Source organism: Mytilinidion resinicola (assembly GCF_010093595.1).
Source record: "Mytilinidion resinicola strain CBS 304.34 unplaced genomic scaffold BDZ99scaffold_22, whole genome shotgun sequence".
Classification (NCBI taxonomy): Eukaryota; Fungi; Ascomycota; class Dothideomycetes; order Mytilinidiales; family Mytilinidiaceae; genus Mytilinidion; species Mytilinidion resinicola.
The window spans coordinates 197,876-217,004 of NW_022985458.1; the positions used below are offsets into that span (position 1 = coordinate 197,876).

The 19,129-nt window shown below is 47.1% G+C and overlaps 6 protein-coding genes across 6 annotated transcripts in view; 2 read left to right on the top strand and 4 right to left on the bottom strand.

The window, feature by feature from the left end:
- Position 1: 1 nt before the first annotated feature.
- Positions 2–2,967, bottom strand: BDZ99DRAFT_575411 (NACHT-domain-containing protein; the record flags this gene model as incomplete). Its single annotated transcript, XM_033728465.1, has 3 exons — positions 2–367; positions 422–2,407; positions 2,461–2,967. Coding segments are annotated over 3 exons (2,859 nt in total), but the record flags the coding sequence as incomplete, so codon positions are not given.
- A 1,344-nt stretch (positions 2,968–4,311) lies between these two features.
- Positions 4,312–4,595, bottom strand: BDZ99DRAFT_467463 (uncharacterized protein). The gene has a single exon (XM_033721024.1). The coding sequence runs from the start codon at positions 4,496–4,498 to the stop codon at positions 4,343–4,345; it is 156 nt and encodes a 51-aa protein (XP_033571382.1). The 5' UTR covers positions 4,499–4,595; the 3' UTR covers positions 4,312–4,342.
- Positions 4,596–8,853: 4,258 nt separating this feature from the next.
- On the bottom strand, positions 8,854–10,460 carry BDZ99DRAFT_481240 (uncharacterized protein; the record flags this gene model as incomplete). Its single annotated transcript, XM_033722383.1, has 7 exons — positions 8,854–8,880; positions 9,150–9,187; positions 9,264–9,297; positions 9,487–9,492; positions 9,587–10,096; positions 10,300–10,331; positions 10,445–10,460. 7 exons carry the CDS (start codon positions 10,458–10,460, stop codon positions 8,854–8,856), a joined length of 663 nt encoding a protein of 220 aa, XP_033571383.1.
- A 1,241-nt stretch (positions 10,461–11,701) lies between these two features.
- On the top strand, positions 11,702–13,043 carry BDZ99DRAFT_491208 (uncharacterized protein; the record flags this gene model as incomplete). Its single annotated transcript, XM_033723093.1, has 3 exons — positions 11,702–11,853; positions 11,884–12,111; positions 12,161–13,043. 3 exons carry the CDS (start codon positions 11,702–11,704, stop codon positions 13,041–13,043), a joined length of 1,263 nt encoding a protein of 420 aa, XP_033571384.1.
- A 2,935-nt stretch (positions 13,044–15,978) lies between these two features.
- BDZ99DRAFT_545031 (uncharacterized protein) lies at positions 15,979–16,354 on the top strand (the record flags this gene model as incomplete). Its single annotated transcript, XM_033726829.1, has 2 exons — positions 15,979–16,141; positions 16,190–16,354. Coding segments are annotated over 2 exons (231 nt in total), but the record flags the coding sequence as incomplete, so codon positions are not given.
- Positions 16,355–18,718: 2,364 nt separating this feature from the next.
- The window catches only part of BDZ99DRAFT_152670 (HET-domain-containing protein), a 3,979-nt gene continuing 3,568 nt past the window's right edge, over positions 18,719–19,129 (bottom strand). Inside the window, exon 3 of the mRNA XM_033712791.1 lies at positions 18,719–19,077. Within this exon, the coding sequence (XP_033571386.1) occupies positions 19,044–19,077 (34 nt within the window). The 3' untranslated portion in view covers positions 18,719–19,043. The remainder of the gene's footprint in view (positions 19,078–19,129) is intronic.

A 19,129-nucleotide genomic window follows, 5' to 3' on the forward strand; every position in this document is an offset into this window, starting at 1 on the left:
AGCTACTATGGCCCTCGAGCGTCTGCAGGCACTCGCCGCTACTCGCATCCCATATCTTGACTGTGTTGTCGCGTGACGCTGACGCCAGCCGCGTCGAGTTGTGAGAGAAGGCCACTGAGTAGACCCGGTCGCTATGGCCCTCGAGCGTCTGCAGGCACGCGCCCCATTCATCTTCTATAGGCTTTATCGTTATCCACTTTAGCTCTTCCTTCTTAAAAAGACCCCTTATTAGGCTGTGAGCTGGACTAAAGACAATTGCAGACGCATATGCCTGAAGAGGACTGCTCTCTATTGCCCACTTGTGATACGTAATAAATCGACGCGCATCTTGAACTAGTTCAATTAATGCAGATGCATTTGCTCTTCCCTACGTTATATTAGCATGTATTATATATAGATAGTATTGCTAATTCGGAATTACCTGAATTACGGCCTCAAGTTTCGCTATTGAAACTACTCCCTTTGACATGCTTTTACACAGGCTAAGCGCCTCAAGCCAGTAAAGGTATTTCTTTCTTACGAATTCGTGAACAGCGCCTCCATCCTGCAGGCTGATTCCGTGATTTGCCGACAAGTTGGGATTCCAGTTGCAGAGATGATTGACCCAGTAGATACACGAGTAGCGTGACGCTGCTAATGGGTCTGGGTTTGGCTGTTTAACCTGCTCGATAGGATATCCTAACGCACGTAAGCTGTAAATGTCTCGTCGAAGCGTCCTAGACATGACCTGGAGAGATCTCGAGAAGATTACATAGTGAGCCTCTTCTATTCCAGACGGAAAGATTTCACTAAATGCCTTGGATAATAGGAAGTCCTTTGCCGACTGATGCACAAGGTAAACCGTGTTCTCTCGCAGAAAAAGAAACGAGCCACAAAGGCCAATGATCTCCCTTATCGACTCTGGGTCGTCAGCTATATCTTCAAGTGTCTCCACAAGAGAAGTAAGCTCTTGCAGTGTGATCGGTCGGTATACTATCGCGATCGAGCCAAGGATCTGTTTACAGCGATCTGCGTTGTACGAGTTGCTTATCTGTTGCATCATCCGCATGTAAACAGGGTCAAGGCCAGGTGGAAATTCGTTAAGTCTTGCAACAGTGTCTAATCGGGAAATTTTCTCAAGATTTTGACACACCAACGCTACCCAGAGGAAGGTGTCGTTCGCATTTGAGGAAAGGTAGTCCAGCACAGCAGTTCGCGTTCGCTCGTTGTACATCTTCCGTTCTGCCAGCTGAAGCACTTTGTGCTTAATGAATATGCCGACAGCCGTAGACACAGATGCTGCGTTGAGCTCAAGTGACAGTTTCACCTTGTGTCCCGCCACTTCGAGACGTTCCTCAATTTCCTGCCAGTTGCGGCTTGAGACAATCCACTTGACGCGAGATAATATAGACGACTGCTCGGCAATAAATTTTAGCAGCCTTGGTAAGTCTGCAACGCATTCGTCGAGCGCGTCGATAATGAGGTACGTCCTATTTAAATTGGGGTCATGCAGCATGTTTGTGAAGATCTCGGTCAAGGCAACCCAGGCGTTTGCATCCTCGAATAGCGCTTTGCCTGTATGGTCGTACTTCTTCCGCACATGCGAGATTAGCAATGGCTGTTGTTTGATGAGCAAGTACACCAAGCCTCGCAGCACAGCTGTGGCGCTGTTGATGCGCGGGTCGTTGGCCTGGCAAAAGAAGTGCGAAAGAAGACCTGTTGCGCCCATCGACTTCTGCAGCTCATCAATGATCCCGCATAGCAGCATCGTCTTGCCCTTTCCAGGATCGGCTTTAACCCACAGCAGCCGGCTCTGGGGATCATCGCGCCATTGTTGGAAGTCAGAGTTTTCAAGGACCCAGCGGTACGAGTCCTTGAGCAGGCCGCCCTTGGTCTCTTCGATGCGCTTCTTGTCGTCGCGAGGATTAGTGCTGCACAGGTCTCTTAGGCACTTATTGTCCGCGTTGGTCTCGTGCATTCTCTCCTGCCGCCTGGTCTGATCCTGAATTGCTGAGCTGATGCTGTCGAGCTTAGCATTGTGCGACTTGGCCGTCTCAGCAATAGCACCAAGCCGAGTCCGGATCGAGACTGTGTTGTACTGCGCTGAGTCCTTTTGCACTGCTGCCTCTGCCGCTTGTATGTCGCTCAGCTCGCCGTCCCAATTTTCCAGCTTGACTAGGTCCCGCGCTAATATAGATAGCCGTCGTCGATGATAGTAACACACGCTCTTCATCTGGTACAACAGGAGTTTTGCGTAGAGCTGGATGATGTTCTTCTCAAGCTCACCTCGCAGGCCTTGCGAGTGCGCTTCGGTCGTGTTCTCATCCAGCAGCAGACTTGACAGATTCCAGTACCAGTCCATCCTCGACACAACATAGGTGATACCTTGCCGGTTAGAGCTCGCCTGGGTGAGCGGGTTCATTAGGATCTTAACACGGCATATTAGCGCCAGATGGCTGTCTTAACAACAGCAGTACCAACCTCGAGCGCAAAGCACACGCCAACCCAGGCGAGAGCCGCTTGCGGCGACGCCTGCACCGCACTGTCAACAACCTCCTTCACGGCCATGGCGGCCTGGATGCCGTCTTCCATGCCCTGCTTCACCTGAGCGTCCTTTTCCGTCCTGCGCAAGCCGTCTTGGACAAGCCGGCGCATCTGCGTCCGCCGCTTGTCTGGATCTTGCTCAATCTTGTTCTGCTGCAACGCGAGGTCTGCAGTTTGTGAGGAGTCTGCCGGGTCTGCATCTTTCCAGATCAATCGGGCGGACAGAATCGTCTCGTATGCATTAACGGTACTCGAGTCAACGGCGTTTGCCTGGTCGTATGCTTGGTTCCATAGTCGCTCTGGCAAGCCGGACGGAGACGCGGCAGGATCAGGAACGGCTGATGCATGTGGAGTAGCGGAGGTAGATGAGGCTTCGCTGACCGGGGGCGTTGCCAGTTTCTTTCTGCCAAGCTTAGCTTTAATTTTTTCCTTTAAAGATGCCATAGCATGAGAAATCTTTGGTCAGCTTCTAGTAGTGATGAGTCCGAAGGTGACAGAGCGGTGCCTCTATGTTCAAGAGATCTGAAAGGCAGCAACTGTGACAGTGCTGCCGGCCAAGCTGCTGCAAGATCTGTGACGTGTCATTCTCACGTGCACAGGCCACTGTGTTATGCCAAGGCCAACTGCAGAGACGCCTCAGCGCCAACTTCTCGAGGTTACGAAGACGTTCCAGCATGGCGCCGAACCTCACAGCTTTGCAGCATAGGAAAACCCAAGCAATTATTCGCAGTGAGTCATCCACTAATGCTGAAATAGCCAGAAATATAGGCTGCACCAGCCGGTCGGTCACCGCGATACGCTCCAACCTCCGTATCTTTGGCAACACCAAAGCTCCTTCCAATGGCGTCGGACGGCCTCGATCTATCACTCCTCCCATGCTAGAAGCCCTACAAGAATACCTAACGGAACGACCGGGCCAATATTTGGATGAGATGGCGGTCTTCCTGTAGGACGAGTTTGAGGTCCATGTCACAACCAGTAGCATAAGCAGGGCGTTGGCCTCAATCAGTTGGTTAAAGAAGACCGCTCGCCGAGTAGCGAAGGAGCGCAATCCAGATCTGCGAGACCTGTATCTCCATAATCTATCGGCATTTCGCTCTTATCATCTTGTGTATGTAGATAAGTCAGGATGCGACAAACGGGTTGGATTTAGACGGACTGGATGGTCTCCTCTAGGCGTGACGCCAATTCAAACCGCTCGGTTCCATCGTGACCGTCGACATCAAATCTTACCTGCCTATACTCAAGACGGGATCCTTTTAGCGCGAGTATTTCAAGGATCTACCGACGGCGAGATATTTACGGACTTTATTGAGCAGCTCCTATCCTATTGCGGCAGATGGCCAGAGCCGAGGTTAGTACTCATAATGGACAACGCCTTATTCCATCACACGGAGCGGCTAGAGCAGATGTGCCATGTAGCAGGCGTTAAGCTTATGTATTTGCCGCCTTACTCACCAGACCTAAATCCAATTGAGGAGTTCTTCTCTGAGTTAAAATCTTTCATTAAGAAGAACTGGCAAGCTTTCGAAGATGACCCGGAACAGGGCTTTGGTGCATTCCTAGAATGGTGCATTGACGTGGTGGGCAACCGAGAAAAGAGCGCCAGAGGCCACTTTCGGCACGCCGGTTTAGTCATTAAAGAGCAGTAGACATCGCAGGCAAATTTATTTAGTTCTAGTCAGGCTATCAATCTATTTCAACCCCACTACAACATTTGTGTTCTCTAACCCAGTGTTCAATGTCACTTACAAACCGCCGTGCAATGCCTGTTTTTACACCCTTATCACTCAGGTTGAAAACTGATGTGAACTCTGTCTTATTTCGGGGGCCCGAAGGCCAAACTATATACTACGTAGGAAGTGACTGTATGCATAGGCAGAAGCACTAATTGGAGGCAGCAGTAGGCAGCATTAGGCAGGGTAGGCCACCGTACCCCAACCCCTCTCTGTAGAAGTTGTAACTGGCTAGGCATGTAGGCAGCTACTATGCCAGCAACTCCAAGTCTGTACGTAGGTGACCGTGAACCGTATGAGTTGTTGATCCTAGGTTGTAGCTGTTACAACCCGAGTTTATCACTAAAGAACTTAGAATCTTGGTCCCCATGGATTTGCTCAAGGTCCAATCCGTCCGCCAAGGCTATCTCACAAGCCCTCTGGTACTCGATCTTTAGCGCCTCGTCGTCAACATGCAGCTGCTGCCAATAACTGTATTCCTTAACAGCGGCATCCCGAGAGCCAGGAATAACAAGACAAGTAGCTCTCTCCGGAGCAGATGGCCCTACCAAACCAGGTGCAGTTGATAGGGAGGATCCATTAGACGGTGCCGGTAGTACGTTCGTAATGTTAATCGGAGGGAGGTTAGACGATGATCGGCTCTAATGTCTCTCGAGTCGCTGTTGCTCTTCTGCATAAAGCTGCTAACAAATATCCTCAGGAACATCATCGTAAGTTTGCAGTTTACCACCTTGCTCTACATGCCGTATAAGACCCTTTAAATGATGTGTTCTTAGCTTGTAGTGCTTCTGTCCTACTGCATCCCGCCAGCAATAAGGGCCCAGGTTACAATGCGGCCCTAGACAGCGCATAAGGCTGTAAACAGTACGCCAGATAGATGGCTCATTAGTAGAGCTCTCCTCAGCATTGAGTTGTGAAGCTCTCTCACAAAGCATTTGCTGGGTAGTGGACAACGAGCCTCGCTTATCTCCCTTTTTTGATGGCGCGGTTAATAACTGACCTATGTCGATATAATTAAAGGACAGTTCCAATCTAAGCTTCTTACCGGCACAGAATATCTCGCCTCATGCTACAAGCTGCTTTTCTACAATCAGCCAGTCGATCTCGGTCTCATCAAACCGCTTTACCAGGTCCCGCCCTGAGCGTTCTGTTACCGAGATAACAACATTAGTATCGTCAGCTCTAACACGTCTATTTGGCGACACCTTGTATAACACTTTCTCCAAATTTGGCCGTAGGTATAGGGTCCAGTACGCTGCAGGTGCTAGCACTAGATTCTGCTCTGTATCCTTCGTAATAAGTCTGTTACTTAACGTCACCTTCCATTCAATGGAGTAGTAAATGCAGCTGGGCGGCTCTTCGTCGTATATCTTATTTTCATCCCACTCAAAAAGGCTAAGTAAGTCGAGCTTAGTGCACTGCGGTACTGCCGGCCGACAACTGCGTGTATCTTGGTTCGCCTCGTCGTCTACCACTGAAAGCGTCAGCAACCAACGACCCGCTTTATGCAAACATATCACCCTTACCATCGCATCTTTGGGTGCTTATAAAGAGGAGGCATCGTCACGGTAAGCGCCACCTGCGTGGCTACTGTTCTCAGAGTAGCAGTACTGTACTACAACCCTCAACGAACAGTATCCTGCGATGCTGGATCGCATTGGTCTGTGCGTGACGGTCTTGGCAACATTCTAGATTCCTTCACCAAACCATTGCTACATCTATCCCATAACCGTTGGCATAATAATACATACGGTAATATAAGGCAATAGCAAAGATTTTGTGTCATTGCTATGTATACTATGAAGTGAAAAGACCTCGTACGTTGTAGCGTGGATGTGTTCAAAAAGCCCCAAATTTAGCGACTCATGCGACGTGTCCTAGATGTCCATTGTGCTAACCAGAATAGCGTGTATATACTGTAATATATATTATAAAACGAGTCAGTTATTATTTCTGCGCCCTACTACTTTTGGGAAGGCGTGGACTAGGCGCTGCAGCAGCATCACGGGCGCGGGGTCCAAAAGGTCTCGGGAGTAGCCGAGACCCGCTTTTCTCTTGATCTTCGTAGTTCCCAAGCTGCACAACAAACAAACAAATCGGCGTTATGTAACTAGGCATCCAACAATTCTCATACCCGCAACGATGGACTCGGAAAGCCCTCCTTCAATGCCCCCGTACGATCGCATCAACTCGTGGCTTGCTTTCGGGCACGGATTCTGCCTCCCTCTTACTCCTCCGCCCGACAACGACTCCGAGCTGCGTTCAGCTCCCTTGAAGCGAAAGTGCGCCATGTCCCTCCCTATGCCTGCCTCCAGCTCGCATCGCAGCGACAGCCCAAAACGGCGAAGAACTAAGCATGTTGATGATGTTCAGCCCGAGCAGAGCGTGTCGCAACTCGGGGCCGAAACTACGCTGGCTTTGAACGAAAGGAATGCATTCAGCCCGACCGCCAGTCGTGTTTCGTCCAGTCCGAAACGTTCATCAAGTCCGACCCGTGAGACGCCAATTATACTGAGGAGTGCTATCCGCGCGCAGATCTAGTGTCGGGGAGAAGTGGTGTGCATGTTCTAGGTCCCGATCTTGATCGGTTTGAGAGGCTAAGTACAGATTCAGTACGTGGAGTTTTTCGGTCGCTCAGGTTGTATGGAAATCTATTGAAGTATGGGATGGATGAGGGGGAGCACGGGTATTGGGGACGGTTCTTTGGGCCTGTTCTACATAAGCTGGCTAGGAAAATGCACTAAGATCTGTGCTCCGTTTCTGATGCAGCTCGCGACTCCTGTCTGCGGCAGTATACTTCTCAAGGTTACTGGCGACGAGAGCCATCATGGCGGTCATTTATGAACTCGCGCCCTTTGTCACACAGTGACGCCCACCCATCCAGCACAATTTCCTCACAATCCCTGCCGTCAGCTGCCGCCCATATCCTCTTTCCAGTCCGCTGTTGAACAATCGTGCTACAGTACCTGCAATTTGTGCGAGATTCTCGTCGCGAGCTGAAGGGTAGCGGCCATCCTCCCATCTGAGAACACAGGAAGGCCGCTAGGGCTGGAGCTCCGCCCGCTTTCATGTACCCGGACTGCCGACAGAGCTTCAAACTGCTAAACTCTGCAGCGTGTCGGTGCGACTTCCCATGCCGCAGTCACGTGCTGACACACGATCGAAACGTGGCAGGGGTCGTCCTTTGTACTTTGCCATTCCACGCCTCCCCTTCCTTTCAGTTTAATTTTTAATCTTGAAAGCCAGTACCACCATCGTAAACCCAAGATGCACCCATATGTCGCCCAGGAATGGTCTCTGATGTTGCCTTACTAACTTTGTCAGATACAGCAGTATGCCTTGCTTAACTTCCCAACAAGCTAGACAACGTAAACCAACCAACACTTACTACACGTCCCTAAAACGAACTCTAACCTGCTTCCCTCTTAAGGACCTCCTACTAAACTCTTATAATCTTACCCTAACTTTAATTTTAACTAATTACTCTAAATCCTGCTATAGAAAACCTAGATAGCTTCTAATAATTTAAGCAACTCTAAATAGGATGGCATAGCTACTCCAATTACGCCGGTTGCTATTAACCCCGAAGCTGTAATAATAAGCTTGCTTAAGGCACTTTAGAGCAACAACTAATATAAGGTTATAGATATTGTTAATAAACTTTATTATACCGGTTTTAGTAGTGTTATAGGACTTCTATAGCTTGCTATATATAGTAACTAGTTTAGTAGTAAGAGTTTTATTCTTAAAGCTTTTACTAAAATTCTATTCCTTTATAAAGAGAATTTTTACACTAGGTTTATAATAGAGATTATCTTACAGCGTAACCTAATATCTACTATTAAAATTATAATTACTCCGGATAAAAACCGGTTAAAACAGGAACAGGTAAAATTAAACACTTTTAGCAAGTCTATTAAAGACTTTTTACAACTTCCGGAGATTATTAAAGATGCTATATAAGTTATAGGTCTAGGATAAGTTAGTAAAATTAATTTAAGGGTATTCTCTAGAAATATTCTTTCTATTAAAATTTGCGGATTAGACTAACTATAACTATAAGTTCTTAAACCTATTTTTAGACCTTAGCTAACCTACTAAAACCTTAGTTAATCTTCCTAGTCTAATCTATACTATAAATAAAGCCTAAACTAAAGCTAATAAAAACTTAATCCTTAATTTTATTAAAGACTATATAAAAAATCCTTATACTATAATCCTTGCTATAGTCTTTATAAAAAATAATTTTACTAACTAAATTATTCTTAATTACTGTAAAAAGATTAATAAGAAATATAAGTGCACGCTAGGTATTATTATAAAGCCCGATTACTTTTATAAGTATACTTAGAATAAACTTAACTAGGTTAAGCTGGCCTAGAATAAGAATATCTATTTTAAGTTAGGATAGCATATATTAAGGAACCGCGCGGACAACAAAATAAGCTTTTCTATTAGTTAGCGGAATAAGGCCGAAACGCTTTTTTTTAGTAAAGGCCGCTACAACAACTTGCCTAGGGACAGCGTAGGGATTAACCCGCTTTGCGAGCGTTTTAGCAACCTTTTGCTTTATTATCTTATTAAGGAGCTTCCGTTACTTAGAGAAGAGATAAACACTAAGCTTTAGAACATAGTTAATAATATTAAGAAGCTAGGTAAGAAGCGTAGCATAATTAGTAAACAGTGTATAATACTTTTTAAGATTAGTATATATATTTACAATATTCTTAACTCTGCTGCTAAAAGGTATTATAAGAATAAGTTCTTTGGGCCTGTTAATATAGAGGCCGCTGTTAACTTAACAAAAAATATCTAATAATTCCGAGCTGTTATTTAGTATCTAAACATCGAGTTTACTAACTATATACGTTTGCGTGGTTACAAATATACCGTGGGGACGGGTCCTAGTAATAATAACATTAACAAAGCTAAAGATAAGAAAGCATAGAGCCAGTTAGAGGACGAGGATATCGGCTTACTTCTCCCGAAGCCGAAAACACTTACCCGTTAGGAAGCCATCTAATAGGTTTAGAAAGTGCTTAAGCAATTATATAGTTTTAAGTTGCTAGGGAACTTTAATCCTATACTTATTAGCCAACTATTCTAGGATTAGTCTTAAGAAGGCAATTGCTTTAGAATATATTAATAAGATTGCTAAGGCCTGCAAAGACTTTGTCTATATTGTTCTTTAGTATACTTCTCTAGCTAAGTTCTAAATTCGACTTACTGGTCTCTATATAGATACAGCGCTCGCCACTACTCTATTAGCTAGCAAGGAGGAGCTTTACAAGATCCTCGCAGATAAGGCCTGTTATCCCATAACTTACAACCACTATTTTACCACCACCCTCCAGAAGCAACAACAGCGCAAGCACCAGAAGATTGTAGAAGGTGCAAAGAGCGCATCCGAGATAAATATCTACTACTCGAATTCCAGCCACACCCACTACAATCCTGCTAAGATGGAGAAAGCTATAGCTAACTCTATTGAGCAGAACATGGACAAATACTCCTCCAAGGAGGCGTTGGACAATCAGCGCGCATACTACAGGGCAAGAATACCCACCCAACTCATTCCTAACAGAAAGATAATAGTCTAGCAGGATGAGTCGAAGTACTTTATTAATGCTATCGCCAAGCAGGTTATTAAGCGCCACCTCATCGAGCCGCTTCCCAACAGAATCTTTTCTCCATTGGTCGTCGCCCAATTCACTGACGAGGAGGTCAGTTTCATCGCCGCAGAGCCACCAGAGCTTACCCAGCAGCGCGCATTCCTTAAGTCTCGCAAAGCCATGCTCCAGAAGGGCATGGATACGTTCAAGGAGGCTATGGGAAGACTGAAGCGTTAGTTTGAAGGTTCGCTAAGGGCATCGATAAGGTAAGTGGGATGTCAGCTGTCACATTGTCGTATACCTCTCGTTACAGACAAACTTATCGTTCGATATCGAGAAATACGGGGATGGGAGAAGGGAGACAAGGCGGCAACGAGTGTCGAGGGTCGATTAAGTTTTTGTTTGGGCTGTTGGCGCCGATCACTTACAATCACTACTTCACCAAAACTTATCAAAAAGTCTAGAGGGAATAAATCAAAGCCGAATACACGATTGACGTGGGTGGTTTCGGAATTGAATAGCAAGCGTGTTTCTTGCACTGATCATCCCAAAAATTCTCTATCGACTGCGCACAAGTGACGTCGCTCATTTCACCCAATCTCTCGGAATGGTCGTCATGTTATCATAGTTGATTAAAATGTATCAAATGCAATTCTCATCATTCCAATCGTTAGGATCTAATTAATACTGCGAAGGACACTTGCAAATTAGCGTTGATCACATTCCATACCGAGCAGGTTGACCGGTGACAAAAGCGGTCAACCTGCTGCAGGTAGAACGTAACAGAATTTGTTTGCGTATGACTATCCTTCCTGCACCGCCCAGGATTTGGCGCGGTGACCAAATGAGAAGTTAGGAGATGGAGATCGGAAAGGGTCGTGGTTGAGAGCCGGCAGCGGCTGCTTCAGCTTCAGTCATGGCTTTGTCCATGCACGTTTGCGGACACCATTATACCTTCCTATGCCATGGACCGAGAAAGACTGTTGGGTTCGTCGGTGGAGTCCTTGATATTGGGCTACCCCAGTGTAAGATTCGCGCTTGGTTCGCTAAGTCCTCAACTTCTTTGACTAACGTACTCCTAACTCGTTACAATAAGCAGTGTGGAGGAGTTGGGACTTGCCATACCGACAATGTTGCCTTGCGCGACTCCTTCAGGCCGTACACTCGCGTCCGAGTCCAGTAGATAGTCTTCTAGCCTGTTTAACCTCTTCTTTTGTGAGTATGCGACTTCGACAATAACTCCAAGGTGTTGAGCTTTGTTGTGCCACAATGAGGCATCCGGCACATGTTTTGACTTTCTGGAAGTCAGTTCACTTTCGATGAGAAAGAATATCTCTGTAGAACGGGCCGGATATAGCCTCTGAGCGAAGGCCGTAGCGTTTTCCGTTCCTTTACGTATCAGTCTTAGCTGACTAAATATAGCGTCCTCAACGCGAGCGATGAACAATTCGTGTACAGCGGTGGGCGTTCGAACGGCAAGTCGATGACTTTCTCCGTCGTCATCATACCTCCCAAGCTCCGTCGTTAGCTGTTGTTTCTAACTGCTTCGAGTCCACGCACCGAGTCTTGTCTTTTGTACATTCTCACAACCTTTCGTCTCGACTTGAATAGCCAGCGGTTGGCAATGTACATTAGTGACAGTCATGCAGCCAACCGCTGTTTTGCCTTATCGATAAGGCGCAACACAGCTCCCGCAGCTGTTCAGCCTTGCTGCGGCCCCATTCCCCTCAGCCTGGTTGCTCACCCACAGATCTTCTTCCTCCATCATGCCGCCGTCACCCATTGCCACCGGCCCATGTATGTCTTTATCAGTTCCCGGCTTCTTGCAATATGGATCCACTCAGTGCCACGGCCAGCATCATCGCTATCCTGCAGCTCTCGGCCAAGGTCCTTGAGTATCTGAACGACGTAAAAGATGCCTCGAAAGACCGCGCGCAGTGCACGATTGAGGTCTCAAACCTTCAAACACTCCTTTTCAGCCTGTGATTTCGATGCGAAGAGGGAAACACAAGCCAGCTATGGTACACCGCAGTCCAAGCCCTCGCAGTTGAGAACGGGCCGCTCGACCAGTTCAAGCAAGCGCTGGTAACGCTGCAGACCAAGATGACAGAAGGAGGTCGACTGAAGAAGGCCGGCGAGGCGCTAATATGGAAGTTCAAGAAAGAGGAAATAGCCAGCATATTGGCTCGAATAGAGCGTTTGAAGTTGCTGATAGAGATCGCGTTACAGATGGACCACTTGTAAGCTTCCGTACTAGCACTGCAGGGCGAAACTGCTCACTTGTACAAGCAAACTTTCTCAAGCCATCAAAGACGATACCAACATCATTCGGACACACGTGTCTGCTATACAAACAGGCATAAAGAGGATCCAACAAGATCAAGACTACGCGAGACACCGCAGGCTTCTAGAATGGTTATCGCCTACAGATTACCCCGCTCAACAATCCGACATCATAGAGCGCAGACAGGAAGGAACAGGTCAGTGGTTCCTAGACGCGCCTGAGGTGGCAAGGTGGCTCAGTGAAGCCAAGGGAACTCTCTTCTGCCCAGGAATCCCAGGAGCCGGCAAGACCATGGTAGCAGCCATTGCGATCGATCACTTGTTGAGATCAGTGCAGAACAGCTTACATGGAGTTGCTTATGTGTACTGCAACTATAAAGCTCAGAAGGAGCAGGATGCTTGCAGTATGCTGGCGGCCATCCTAAAGCAGCTGGTGCAGGCTCGACCATCGATTGTGAAGCCTATAGAACAACTGCATCAGCAGCATGCCGACCGTGGGACTAGGCCATCACGGGACGAGATCTTTGGCGCACTCCGAGATGTGCTTGCACATTGCCCTACTGTTTACATTGTGATCGATGCTCTGGATGAGTGTCGAAGCAGTGACGGCACTCGCCGTCAGTTACTGGCCAACCTTCGAGATCTACAGGCGGGTGAAGATGTTCGCCTAATGGCCACCTCACGCCTCATGCCGGAGATTGTAGATGGATTCGGAGAAGCGCTGTGGCTGGAGGTGCAGGCTAGTAAAGAGGACGTGAAGCGCTTCGTGGCCGGCCAGGTAAATCGACTACCTCTTTGCATTCAGCGCAACCCTTTGCTGCAGGACATGGTGCAAGACAAGATTGTAGAGGCGGTGGATGGCATGTATGCTTCTTGTTCCGCTTTGTGAAGTGACGTAGGCTTACACGCTTTCAGGTTTCTTCTTGCTCGCCTGCACACGGATTCGCTTTTGGACAAGAAAACGGTAAAAGACGTCAAATCAACTTTAGCCAGACTCTCAAAAGGCTCGGCTGCGCTCGATAATGCATACAGAGAGGCTTGCCAAAGGATAGAGGACCAGCTAAGTGGAGATTTTGAACAAGCCAAAAAGGTTCTGTCATGGACCACGTATGCGAAAAGGCCACTCACCACTTCTGAGCTATGTTGCGCTTTAGCGGTAGAGCCAGAGAAAGCAGAGCTTGACCCAGAGAATATGCCTAATGTCGAAGACTTGGTGTCCGTGTGCGCTGGTCTTGTTGTCGTCGATTAAGAGAGCGCTATTGTCCGTTTCGTGCACTACACTACGCAAGAATACTTCGAGCGTATTAGAGATGCATGGAACCCGGGTGCTCAGATCCATATTGCCACAACATGCCTCACCTACCTATCCTTTAGTGCTTTCAGGAACGGCAGCTGTTCCACGGATAAAGCGTTCAAAGAGAGACTCCAGGAAAACGAGTTCCTAGACTATGCAGCCAAGCACTGGGGAGAACACGCAAGAGCAGTCGAAGCCGAGGTGTCTAGTCAAGCCTGCTCATTTCTTCTCGAAAGTGGATTGCTTTCATGTGCTGCACAGGTACTGTCGGCTGGAAGTCACCCATACATATATCACAGCCAATCCTTCACTAGGACGTACTTGCACCACACCGCGCAGTTTGGGTTATCCCAAATAACAGAGGACCTTTTGTCGAGGATTGAAGGGGAACTTGCAACTGTGCTAAATGCGACAGACAGCTCGGGTCGAACTGCATTGCTCCTTGCCGCAAAATATGGACACGAAGAGACGGCCAAGTTACTGCTAGACAAAGGCGCCGATATCAAGTCACAGGGTAGAAATGACGGCAACGCACTCCATGTGGCTTCAGCTAAAGGCTGCCATAAGGTGGTGAAGGTGCTGCTCGAGGCTGGTGCCGGGCTCAATACACAGGGTGGACGCTACGGCAATGCGCTAAATGCTGCTGCAGTGGAAGGCCACGAAGACACGATCGTACTGTTGCTCGAAAAAGGCGCCAACGTGACCGGCTTAGATGCACAGTTGAAAAGCGCCATGCATCATGCCGTCAACAACGCGGTTTGCAAGCCCTCGATGGTCAAATTACTGTTAAACCGCGGTGCTCAAATGAACACAGTCGACATTAACAACATGACTCCGCTGCACTATAGCGTCAAGTTCGGCCATAAAGATGTTGCGGAATTGCTTTTCGACAGAGGCGTACCTATCAATTCCGAGGTTCATCGAAAGACGTGGACTTGCAAGGCTGTACAGGACGGTACGACTTACGAGGAGTCTGCTCCGAAGTCCACGCCGGAAGTCCCTCATGTTTCAGCTGGTCTCACACCATTGCACTTCGCGACCTTGACTGGCGATCCTGCAATGACTGAGTTCCTTCTTAAACATGGTGCTGACCCAAACGCTCTTTCCGATTATGGCGAAAGCCCTCTGCACCTTACGTTGCGCAGAACGCTTCATGGGACAAGATATCAAGACGATTGGGTTGATCCTTACTTGAGGGCAGAAGGTCTGTGGGATTTTGTAGATTTTGAAGAGGATGACGTCGATGCAATCGACGCTGATATCTCTCAACATCGAATTGCGGTGCTCGACGCGCTTCTCTCAGACCCGAGGACCAGTCTCACAATGAGAGACTGTCAAGATGAATATCCTGTCCATTGCATCCCGTATAACCGGTCAGAGAGTACGACAGTCATCCAGAAAATGGTATCCAAAGGAGCGGACCTGTCCTTGGCAATTCAAAACAACGAACTGCGCTGCATTTAGCCAGTAGAGCCGGTGACTATGAGTCAATCATTGTCTTGCTCTCCCTAGGGGCAGATGTGACATTGACGGATAATAAGGGCCTCAATGCACTTCACCACGCTGCTCGGAGCGGGAATTACAAGACAGTAACCGCCATCCTGGAGACTGAAAGGGCAAAATCAGTCAACCTTATAGCATCAAAGGACAGACGAGGAATGAATGCACTTCATCACCTGTTGTCTAAGATGTTCTCATGCCGGGTTGAGACGGAGCAATTGCTACTTAGTCAGGGGGTGGACGGTTCAGAGTTGGATGAATGCGGGGCCTCACCATTAGCAAGCTACTTTCTAAGATCCACCTTGAGTATTGACGTCGACATCTGCCAGTTACTGCTAGGAATCGAGGGAAATGCATCTTTTATTGACAATAATGGGCAGACCCTCGGGCATTTGTATGCCGGAACTCTTGACTTTGGAGTCCATGTCCTAAAGCTTCTAAAGGAACACGGGGTCGACATGACCAAGAAGGATCTTGAAGGAAGAACAATGCTACATCGTGCCGCCAACAGCGGTTCACTTACCAAGGACTCGCTGGATTTTCTTGTTAATGTCATCGGCCTTCAGCCAAGTGCAGAAGACTCGTGTGGAAGAACAGCTTCACAGTACGCTACGGAACAAGCTGCTAAAGACCATAGCCAGCGGATTTATGACGCTGATCGTTGGCAAAGGACCAAGGACATCTTGCTACAGCATTGTCTTGCGTCGATCGCATGACTGGGTCATAATGATTATAAGATATATTCCATAGGCCTGTTTTCTTTGACTTCTTCATACGAACTGGTAACAATAAAGATTCACTTACCTTACTACACCAACGCTGGGCAAGGGCAATTCCTTATGGAAACAAATGATCTGGATCGATGGAAGTCCATCCTGATCACGTGAGCGAATCATGGTGTGATCCCCCCTTGAACCCGCTCTAGTACTTCGAAATACTTTTTCACGTAAAGAGGAATGCCATCACAAACTTGTAGTCCCTCAGAGCCTCCTCCCACTTATCGCTAACCTTCAAGAAACCTCTCCGTTAAAACACGGCTCTCCTTGAGCAGGCCTTCCTTGCGGCAGGGGCGCCTCAATCACGATCCGACGTCATCGGGCCGATCAAAGGCAACAAACGTCTCGCACTCGTTGGCGATGCTGTTCTTCGACTTTGTATCCTTGATGAATGTTTTCCAACTAGTGGTGACGCAGGTTAGCATGTTGAGAATTAGCAGGGAATGTTCTTCTAACCAGGCGTAGAACTCGGACAAAATCTCGTGGTAGATGTCGGAACAAACGAAAATCTGAAGAACGTAGCGAAGGAGTGAGGTTTGAAAGAGTACATCAGAGAAAATCCATGTCAAAAGGGTCAGGAAGCGAAAACAACGCTCGCTTCTACGGTAATCAACCCTTCCTACTTCTATGCAATTCGGAACATTATACAAAAGGGTCGCAGGAGCGGGTCGGCACCCTTCCCTGCTAGCGCGCCTACTACAAGTATTATAGAGCAAACAAACTAGGAGCCGCTCCCGCTTCTAAGCTCATCTGCAATCCTACTACGTAAGAAAATACGAAAATTGGAGTGGCAAAATTAACAACTATACACGTGTTAGGCGAGCGCCACCTAGCAGTGCAACTACTATATATTTTGTTCTACACAGCGTGTCTAGCAATCCGCTAGTCACTCACTTACCTTTTAAGGTTTGTGCGTGGCGCAATAGTATAGAGCTTCACCCTTATAATATACATATTCCCCTTCCTCCTTTACACAATAGAAAGATAAAGAAAATATTTATTAAGGGAGAATATATAGGGTGCTGGTATTCGTACACCCCCTTTTCGGTAAGGACGAGCTTAATTACCACCCCCCTTTTCTCTCCGCACCACCCCCCCTACATTTAGTCTAGCTTCGGCTCGTAACAACTTTGTTCCACCAATTAGGTTATCGCTTAGGCGATAGTAGCGTTAAATAACGGTCTTAATTCACCAATATAGCACCGGACCTCTTTTTCTACCTGACAAGCAGGCACCCTAACAGCGACCCAGGGCTCTATTTCTTTAGTCTCCGACAGTCAACTAGCCCTTAAGGATGGCCCTCTATCTACTCCTAAGGAGAAGGCTGTTTATAGTGAAGGAGCTGGTGCAGCAGGAGGATCTTCGGGTGTATGACCTTGGTATAATAGTGTATACAGCGTTCCTTTTAATCAGCAAATAAAAGTAGTTATCTAGGAGCTTTCCGCTTCTAGCTATAGTAAAGAGAGTGAATAGACTATTGCTGCATGTGTATATATCCTTTCTAATTTATATAGCCTTTCCAATTCGTGTATACATCCTTTCCAATTTGCATAAACAAGTGAATCTAATTAGTGGAACAAAGTTATTACCGGCCGGAGCTAGGCTAAATGTAGGGGGGTGGTAGGAAGAGAAAGGGGGGGTGATGCGAAGAGAAATGGGGGGTAGTAATTAAGCTCGTCCTTTTGGTAAATGTACACCCCCTTTCTGGTAAATGTACCTCCCCCAGATCCTTGTCATTTCACCCCCTTCTAATTGGTCCGGAGGGGTGCTCCGAGGCCTCCGATTCGCTCGCTTAAGTTACTCAACTAATTCTGAATGCTCTCTCCAAATGCGGCGTGGCCACAAACAATCACATCCTCATCCTCCTCCACCTATACACTCTCCTTCACCTCCACCATGGCCCTCCTACCGCCACGGCTAGACTACTACGCTACGGCGGAGGAAGCGCATACTGCTATACAAGCGCATACTGCTATATAAGCGCACACCTTATCGCCGGCCGCCTGGCTTAAAGGATAAGGCATTACGGAAGAAGGCACTACTATAGAAGAAGGCAGTACAGCAGCAGGATAGTGCTTATTTTTAGCTTTATCCCCAGCTAGAAAGGCTTAGCCGTAAAAAGCTTTTCTGTTAGCTTGCGGCGTATAATAAGGAGGCGGCCTATAGTGAAAAGATTAAGGGATATATAGATTAAAATACGTAATAGGTGCAAGCAGCAATAGAGGGGGGCTAGGCTTAATACGGAAGAGCTGTAATAAGGTAAGGTTTTAACTATTTTAGTATACTTTTAGGTATATAGGTATATAGGTAGCAATATAATAGCCTATATATAGCTGCAGGAAATGGAAAAAATGCACGATAAAACGGGTAGGCTACACAGCTTTACCTTATATATAGCTTTATATACGGCCTTATATATAGCCGTATATATAGCTGTAGGAATTAGATAAAACGCATAATAAAATGGAGAGGCTGTACAGCCTTCTATACGGCTATGCCTACGGCACAGATGCACGTAAGAATAGAGCTCCGGATAAAGCTCCAAGCTATTCTAGCTAATTAGAAGATTAGACGGGAAGAGGGGTGTATATTTACCGAAAAAGGGGTGTACGAATACCAGCGCCTAATATATAATAATAAGAAAAATAGTAATATTTATAGCTAAGATAGTACGTAGTAGTACTATACTATAGCACCTAATTGCCAGGGGCCACTAACTATATACCCTCTTTTAACTCCACGCACACCTTTTTTTTACTCCACGCATATCCCCCTCCTCTTAGCGCTTCACTACTTTCTAATTGGCTCGGAGGGCTACTCCGTAGCATCCGATTCGCTCGCTTAACTCGTTTACTAATCTAAATGCTCTTTCTAAGTGCGGCTATGTATAATATAAGCAATTATATTATGCCGATTTATATAGCCTTATATACGAGCTTATATACGGCCTTATATATAGCATTATATAAGGCCTTATATATAGCATTATATACGGCCTTATATATAGCATTCTTATATATAGAATTATATACCGCCTTATATATAGCATTATATACCGCCTTGTATATAGCATCACGTGTAGAGAGATATAAAGGTAAATGCCCAGAGGAAGCTCCGGGCTCTCTAAGCTAATTAGAAGGTCGTGAAGCGCTAAGAGGAGGGGGGTGTGCGTGGAATGAAAAAGGGGTGTGCGTGGAGCTAGAAGGGGGTGTATAGTTAGTAGCCCCCTAATTGCCGAAGCCGCTCTACAACCGCAAGATGGCCTCCTTCTGCTGCCGCTTGGAGTGCTGTTCTGCCGTTATATCCTGCTGCTACTGCATTATTGACCTCTGCCTTTTCTTGGAGCAGCCGCTCTACAACCGCAAGATGGCCTCCTCCTGCCGCCGCCTGGAGTGCTGTTCTGCC